Raw genomic sequence first — 8,431 nt, forward strand, 5'->3', positions numbered from 1 at the left:
ACAAGTCCATTTTTCTTGAGTGCTTCTCTCAGAGCAGTGCTTTCAGTGCTCTTTTTCCTGCAGCATGTACTTCTTAGTCCCCTCTCCCAGTGTCTCCAGTCCTTGACTTGCAGAACTGTCTGTGCACTGTCTGCTTTGTGAACTTCCTCTCCCTGTCACACCGTTACTTCTCCCATCAGGATTCATGGATGTTGATTGTCACCACCACTAAGCATTTTCTTTCTCTTTTTCCATGTAGGGCATACCGGGTGCTCCAGGTGTTCCAGGTGTTACTGGAAGCCAGGGGCCACAAGGTGATGTTGGAGCTCCTGTGAGTAAAATTAATTAATATTGCTATATTTGCTGTTGTGGATTAATTGTTTTCTGTACCTGGCTTCACTGTTTTACAGAGCTCTTTGATATTTATAGCTTATGATCTGTTTGCAGTTAGCAGCTAAGCGAAACATCATATCAGTCTTTCTTTGTTCATTCTTCATAATTAAATTCATTTGTTGATCTTACATACAATGTTTGGAAATAGGGATTAGCGAGTCCAAACACAAAATTTAAACACAGAAGTTAAAAATGTAACAGTGTATGAATTTGTAGTCTACGTGTAATTACTTTCTCCTTTTCTTCACTTTCTTGCACTTCAAGCAACTCTCAGGAAATTAAAGTATGTAATTTATTAACCTGAATATTTCCAAAATATTATTCTGTTTTTCAAACTGTGAAAATATTACGTGAACACAAAACTGGCTTTTATGGTTACTCTGGGTTTACATCAGGGCAACTGACTGATGATCAGGGCTTCTTCTAGAATGTTATCATGAATTTGACCATCAGTTTCATAGAGTGGAAAATTACACTCTCTATACCAAAAAATAAGTATTAGGAACCTCTAATACTAAGTTTGTCTTTCAGATATTATTTTCTTTATTATTAAAAAAACCCAAAAGTTTAACTAGAAGAAAGGAATACAACTATAAAATGAGTGTGTAAATTACATAAAAAAGAAGATTTAAAGTGGACCTCTTTTTCTCTGTAACAGTTCAGATAATAATTGTGTATTCACATTTTAACATTAGACCACTTGGTTAATTATAAAGCCTGCTCAGTTTTTTCCCAGTGCATGTTCTGTTTAATTTTTAAAGACATCAGAATGTGACAGTGTGTTCTTCTGACTTGATTTGTAGAATAGAATTTTATTTTTTTTTTCCAAAATCCAGTTTGCTTTGGAGATTTAGTCCAATGCAAGCATTTTTATTGGGTTTAATGGAAATGCAATGACTGAAAATATATAAGCAAAGATAATAACCTAATGTCCAGTTCTGCATAGTTTCTAAGTGTAATCATGAAATCTACTAAGGAGATTTGATGAGCTATGGAACTTATTACTATTGATGTATAACATGCTGAGTATTCAGTTCCTGTCCAAACACATGTTCCAGATATTGAACTAGATTTCCTAGAGTGTAGATATTCCTGTTAGTCATGCAAGATCTCTGCTGTGAATGTTTAGACTCTAGTAGTTCTAAAAAAACAGCTAGGTGGGTCAAAACTATTGAGTTCCAATAACTGTCTTTCCGAAAAGGTAGAGTAATAGAAAAGAGGCCGAGAAATAATCTTGCAGTCTTTGTAGGGGTTTCTTTTTTCCCGGGATGGAATAAGCTGTGCTTTAACCATGCATCAGTCAGCTCCTTACCTCTTCATGCAGACCTGTCCTTGCTTCAGGAGTTCCTGAGAGATGTCTAGCCTACCCCAAAAACCTCCATTGGTGAAATTGTAACTGCCCTAGACAACTCGTTCCAGTCCATAATGATCCTTACTGTCATTACAGTATTAAATTATCTTTAGTGTCACACTTAATTTTCTCTGCAGTTTAATCCCATTGCTGACTGGTCATGGTGGATGCAGAGTCTTGGTACAGCAAATGCTACAAATTTCAGACTGGCATTTTGTCTCCCATCAGCCTTCTCTTCCTTGTGCTCAGTGATGATTAGACCCATTGCAGCCCTGTGAGAGGCATCATCTGGTGGCCTGCCCTTGCTGACATTTTAAGCAAGAGAATTTAGTCTGTGCCAAAGGTGAACATTTTGTTGACTACTGAAATGGGAAATATGTATTCATTATTGTCACATGGCCTCCTGAAACCATGTTCCTTCTTTGGTTTTTCTCCTTTTACTGTGATGCTGCAAGGGAGACGATGTTTAGGTGTTAAAAATTTTGAGCAAGAACAAAATGGGAATTAATTCTGTACCGAATCTTTTCATAGGGTCCTCCTGGAGCTAAGGGTGAAAGGGGTGAGCGGGTAAGTCTATGTTCACGTTAGCCACCTTTTTTTTTCCCCCCTGTCTGGCCTTCTGTCTCATAAAAAGCTTTCTCCGACAATTCGTTTCTCTGTGTTGACAGGCACAATAGTTTTCTCTATGCAATCAGGCAAACTTTCCTTCTTTTCCAGACATTGTCTTATATACACCTACAGTAATGTCTTGTAGGTGAGAAGTATGTGGCATTAAGCATGTCCCCAAACGTCTCACTAGGGTTATCTTCTCTAATCTCTGTTTGCTGACTAAAAACATTAATGGGAACCAGCGAAATCCCGAAACTTGTTTGGCTTTTTTTTCTCATCTGTGAGGATATAATCTCTCAAGGGTAATAAACGTCTTTCATTGCTTTAAGCGTTTTCAAGACAGAAATGATGCAAAAAATTGTGTTATGACACTGCTGCTGTTGTTATCCAGGGTGATCTCCAGTCCCAAGCAATGGTGCGTGCTGTTGCTCGGCAAGTGTGTGAACAACTCATCCAGGGTGAGTACATCCATAGTTTGTATGTTTCCATCTCTAGAATGGGTCTTTTTCTGCCACAATTACTTACAAATAAGATGCTTTTCAGAGCATCCAAGGGGATCTGTTTGCTTTAGGCTACACAGTCAGGATTTATGTTCTGACTAGATTTACATTCAAATGGATTTATGTCCAATTAGAGCTGATTAGCATCAAGTATCTAAAAAAAGCAGCCTGAATTGTCTCCAATCTATTCTAATATACAGAGGCTTCTGCTGTAACAATTTTAAATATTTATAGACATAAACTACAAAAATAAAAAATCAAAGCAGGGAAATAAATTCTACACAATAGTTCTTCCCCTTTTCTGTGTACTCCATAAACCAGTGTTTCTCCACCAACAAGCGCACAACTTCATATTATCAAAGCACCACAGACCACAGCCTTGAGGACCTGCCAGTGCTCTGTTCAAACTTAGCTGAACCAGACTCTCCACTGCAACTTGAAAATGAGGACCTTTTTTCCTGACAGGTCATATGGCAAGATATAATTCAATTCTGAACCAGATTCCAAGCCAGTCCGTCTCAACACGAACCATCGCAGGACCTCCTGGTGAGCCAGGTCGGCCAGGGGCTCCAGGGCCACAAGGTGAACAAGGATCACCGGGCATGCAGGGGTTCCCAGGAAGTCCTGGTCAACCAGGAAGACCAGGAGAAAGAGGTAGGCTTCGTACTTCGCGTACAAAAAAATATACCTCCCTTTTCGGTTATGTTCTGATGGCTTCCGTCTCCTATCTAAATGGGAGAACAACCATTTTCTCACTAGTTGATTGGTGAGCTCAATGCAGACATAATGAAACCTGTGAGACTCTCAGTCGTAAAGGTCACGCAGGCTTTGCCAGGTGTGATCTGGCAGGATCAGACAGAGGTTAAATGCATAAACTGCTGAAGATCGGTGGCATCTAATTGGGCACATCATGTCATACCATGCTTTCATCCTAGTAGGACTCTGAAATAACCTGGAGCTGTAAATCTGTAAGCAAAGGAGCTTTTGGAAAAGGCAGCTGCAAACCCGATAGATTCTGTTGGGAAAAGATTGAGCTTTTCTGCTAAACCTGAAATGTGTCAGTCTCAAGATTCCTAAATTGTGGTAGTCTGAAGGGAGCAAGGTTTTTAAGAAGAGGGAAAAAATCCTAGTTTATGAGGGGTAGAAAGAAAATGGTGAGGTCAGAGAGAAGTAATACAATTAACTTTTCATTTACAGTAATTCTCCTCTGTATTCTTCTGTGTGTGCTGATCCCTTTCTCCTTTCCTCCTCCAGCATTGTCTAATAAGAAAACAAGCTCCATGTTTTGATTCTCTCTGTGCAACCCTGGCAATCTTTGGTGTACCAGAGTAACACTAACAGAGGTAGTACTGAGTGAAACTATGACTGTGAAATGCTTTGAAGGAACTTTGAGCAAGTGACCGAAAACCCAAGAGACAAATGTGATAGTCAAGAGTGATAAATTGGTGTTGCTGTTACAAAATCTAAAATGGGCTTTTAAAAATAAATTGCTATGAAGGCTGTTCAGTTGAGGAGCTTAATAGTTCTAGTTCATAGTAGCCACGATGACCAGAGTTAAAGCATTGTTTTGAATAGAAAGTCTTTGAGTGAACCTGTGAGTCTGTGGGTCCTTCCTTCCCCTCAAGACTGTAGACCCTTCGAGACCTTCTTGAAAAAAGAGGCAAGGTTTAGAGTACTAGCCTCTGTCATGCTGCTGCCTGCTCCAGCTGAGCAAAGACCAGACGCTGTCCAGAAAAAAGGAGGAATGAGGGGGTGGGATGCAAGAAAATTATAAGAGACAGCAAGTGAGCAACTGACTTTAAAAGTGGTGACCCGGAGAAACTGAATGCAGATTTCGGGGTAGTTGCTTAAAATACTAGTGTGTTTTAAATGCCTTCTCAGGCAGGAACTGTTTAAGTACACAGATAATTTTGCTGTGGCTTCAGGAATGGAGGAACTAAAATGCCAGGCTACAAAAATGTAAACCTGTCTGGCATTTAGCATTTATTTTCCATTGTATTTGTTGTGCTGTGACCCAGACCCGCGTGTTGTACTAGTATGAAATCACAGAGTGGTTAGATATAGTTATTTAAATGAAACATGATGTGGGTTAGCCCACTGCTGATAATATTAATATCTGGGAAACAGCATCGGCAATAGAGTGAGTACAGAAAGGGTAAAAGCACATTAAAAAAGAACATTATTCTTTTCCTGTCTCTACAGATAACTTATATTAGAAGAGACTGATTTTGGCAGATAGTGCTTGTGGGGAGTTTCATACTTGGTAGAGAACAAGCACTTATCAAGCATACTTCCAGAATTATAATCAGTCAACCAGGGCTCTCTGCAGATTTTCATAAAATGTGATGCCGAGTTTTAGGAGTGTTTTACAGTATTTATAGCTTAAAATGAGATTGTTTTAAAAGAAAAAAGAATCTATGTGTAAACTTAAAGACAGAATAATTGGCTTTATTTGAGTGAAAATGGTTTTTAGGCCATTCATGTAACCGGAGCCTTGCACAGAACCTGGGAGGAAAAGGAAGGAGCTCATTCAGAACCTAGGAAAAATACAGAATAATTTATTAGTCCTTGAGCATTTAATTTCTTCAGAAGCAACTGAAATTTTAGATTAATAATCTGCCTGATGTAGTAGCAGTTTATTTAACAGAAAGATACCTTTTGAGTTGTACAGACCCTTGGGATATTTCGCAATCCATTTCTAAGGAATTGCTCTAAGCTAAACCCAAAATGCAGCAGTGAAAAGTAAAAATTATTTTTACCGGCTTCATGCTTGTGGAGATTGGTTGGAAGTTTCTTGTGCATTCCCAATTCTCACTTGATTCCTAACTGCATATTATATGGTGATGTTAGCAAACTAAAATTCCTCGGCTTCTGGACGGAAGGGTTTTTAGTTTCCAGTGAATACAGAGAGGAAGGTAAATGGATTCAGACTCCATCCCTTGCTGTGTTCTGAAGCATTGTTTGTAGGTAACCTGTTCAGCAAGTCACACTGTGTAGTCCTCTCCTGCAGGTCTCCAGCCAACCACTTGGAAGTCTTTATGAACAATGTGTTTCTTTTTGCTGATGTCATCAGCATTTCAGTTGTATGTGAAGTCAATTTAATGTTCAAAACCATTGCCAGATTGGGAACTCTGAAAAGTCAGTCTCTACCTGTACAGAAAATACACTGCAAGAGTGACAGCAGTGTCTATAGAGCGTACTAAAAAATAATAGACATTAGAAGGGGGAAAAAGACTGTTTTTTAATTTAGAAAAGTGTGGCTTTTTTTCCCCTCAAACTATTGAGATTGCTTCAAGATCTTGCTACTGGCCCTGGCAAGGTGCTGGTGGAGTGGGAAGAGAAAAGGTGGGGGGAAGCTAGATGGTTCCTCCTACTCACCTCTCCTGCCCACCACCCAGTCAATCCCAGCCTACGAGAAGGGGAAACTTCTGAAAGCATCATGTGGAACTGGTTAGAAATCACGCACCAAAGTGAGCTGTGCTGGAAAATGTCAGCAGTGAGATATCTTGACACCAGTGAACTTCCCTGCTAACTTGCCTGGCCAATAGCTTCTTTCCCCTTGTTCACCTTGTCACTCTGCCAAGCGTTAATCAGATGGTTTGGAAGGAGGCTTGGACTGAGACAGTGTCCTGGAGTTTGGCTAGAAACCTCCACTTGAACTTCTAGGTTCAGGGTGTCCCATTCCTGGATGTATTCTCTCACTAGTAACACGTGAGCTGGGTCTTCCAAGACAGACCACCTCAGTGAGAAAGGATAAGTCATTCTCCTGACAGATTCAGTTCTCAGTGTCTGTTGCCAGCTGAGATCTATTTGATCTATTTTTTCCAGTGCAGATGTAAGTGAATGGGTTAGGATCACACTAAGACATTTGTTATTTAGTTTTCCTAGTTGCTAATTGGTTTAGCTGTACACTGGGGGGGTCTTATCTATTGTATTTTTCTAATGATGTGAAAAGAAACATCTCTGACAATCTCAATATTTGTTACCAATATTAACATTTTATTGGTGCCCCAACAGGCCATTTGAATTGGATCAGTGATTTAAAGATTGAGGCGGCCACACTGTGTTATCAGTCTCCTATAGTACATAATCCCAGATAAATTACTAGAATTTTGCTGTTTTACATATTTGCATAAATATAGGAGTTTGGAAAAAAACAAACCCAGACAGTGATTAGTCACAGCACTCCTCTTTATTTTTATTTAACTAGTTCACAGCACTGATTTCTATTTTTATTTCAGCTAGTTCGACCTTTTTTTGTTTTGATATTATGTTTATGAACTGGGACTTAAATAACTAGTGTCTGGCTTCTGAGTGCTAAGGAAGTATTTGGACTTCTGCAAAATAATATAAAAAAGCAAAGATTCAGTGTGTGGTGTTTTTTTTTCTTTTTCTTTTCAGTTATTTTTATAATACATGGGTAGTTTTCTCAACTTTCAGGAAGAATGTAAAAGCCGTAGTAAAAATTATGCTGAGGCACTACTAGCTTTCAGATGCTGTGGCAGTGCAGTTATTCTTCTGCTACTGGACGGACTTCTGCTCTTATGATGTGTCCTGAAGCGATGCACAAAACTTATGGCTACTCACTCCATCCCACTATGGTTAAAATACGGTAAATACCAAAGCTGTCACTGGAAAAATCACTATTCTCAAGTACAGCTTCATCCATATTTGCTTCCTGGCTTCATATGAAAGAGTTAGTTAAACGTGTGTTATCAAAAGCCACATGTTTACAGCTCTGATGGCAAAATTCCAATGGAATTAAATGGAACTTTTGCCAGTTCAGTCAATTAAATATTTTTATTTCCAATTTTAGCTTCATCTGGATTTAAAAAAAAATTCAGTTAAAACTGAACATCTTTGAAAGACGACATTTTTGGTAGCAGCTTAATTTTTCTAAATTGCAATATGCAGTTCTCCTCAAAGGACAGCATTCTGTTAAAGACAAAAATAGATAAACAATACCTAAGGTTTCCTTTTGTGCAGAAATCATGGACATTTAATTTTCTTGCTAGAGAATGTGTTCATGATCTTGGTTTTGTTTTTAATAACTGATGCTATCGGAGGTATCTTTAGCAGCGTATTGGAAATAATTGATTTCAGTTGCTTGTGAGCTCCACGGGGCTGAACCTGAGCCATTGCTTATTTTGGATGGGGACAAGACATAAAAAAGTGGTTAGTGTGAAGGGGGAGAGACATGATGGTATTGCTGAAGTATGTTCAGAGCTCGAATATGACAACAGTTACTAGAATTTGAAGCCACTCTAACTTAAAGGACAAATTTTGATACATGCTTTTATCCCTGAGGTGATTAACTATTGCAGTAACTTAAGTAGGAGAGTGATGTCTTGTCCGGGTGACTTTTGGAGCTATGCCCTAATGAAATGCAAAGATCATAGAATGGTTTAGGTTGGAAAGGACCTTAAAGATCTTTGAGTTCCAACGCCCCTGCCATGGGCAGGGACACCTCCAACTAGACCAGGTTGCCCAAGGCCACGTCCAGCCTGGCCTTGAACAACTCCAGGGATGGGGCCTCAACAACCTCTCTGGGCAACCTGTGCCAGTGCCTCACCACCCTCAAAGTGAAAAACTTATTCCT

General features: G+C 39.2%; 1 protein-coding gene across 1 annotated transcript in view; it reads left to right on the top strand.

Moving 5' to 3' along the window:
• Positions 1-8,431, top strand: part of COL14A1 (collagen, type XIV, alpha 1) — a 119,147-nt gene that overhangs the window by 101,617 nt on the left and 9,099 nt on the right. Inside the window, exons 41-44 of the mRNA XM_009881035.1 lie at positions 239-310; positions 2,255-2,290; positions 2,724-2,790; positions 3,298-3,486. Of these exons, the coding sequence (XP_009879337.1) occupies positions 239-310; positions 2,255-2,290; positions 2,724-2,790; positions 3,298-3,486 (364 nt within the window). The remainder of the gene's footprint in view (positions 1-238; positions 311-2,254; positions 2,291-2,723; positions 2,791-3,297; positions 3,487-8,431) is intronic.

The sequence above is a fragment of the Charadrius vociferus genome, unplaced genomic scaffold (genome assembly GCF_000708025.1).
Source record: "Charadrius vociferus isolate BGI_N301 unplaced genomic scaffold, ASM70802v2 scaffold2, whole genome shotgun sequence".
Lineage (NCBI taxonomy): Eukaryota > Metazoa > Chordata > Aves > Charadriiformes > Charadriidae > Charadrius > Charadrius vociferus.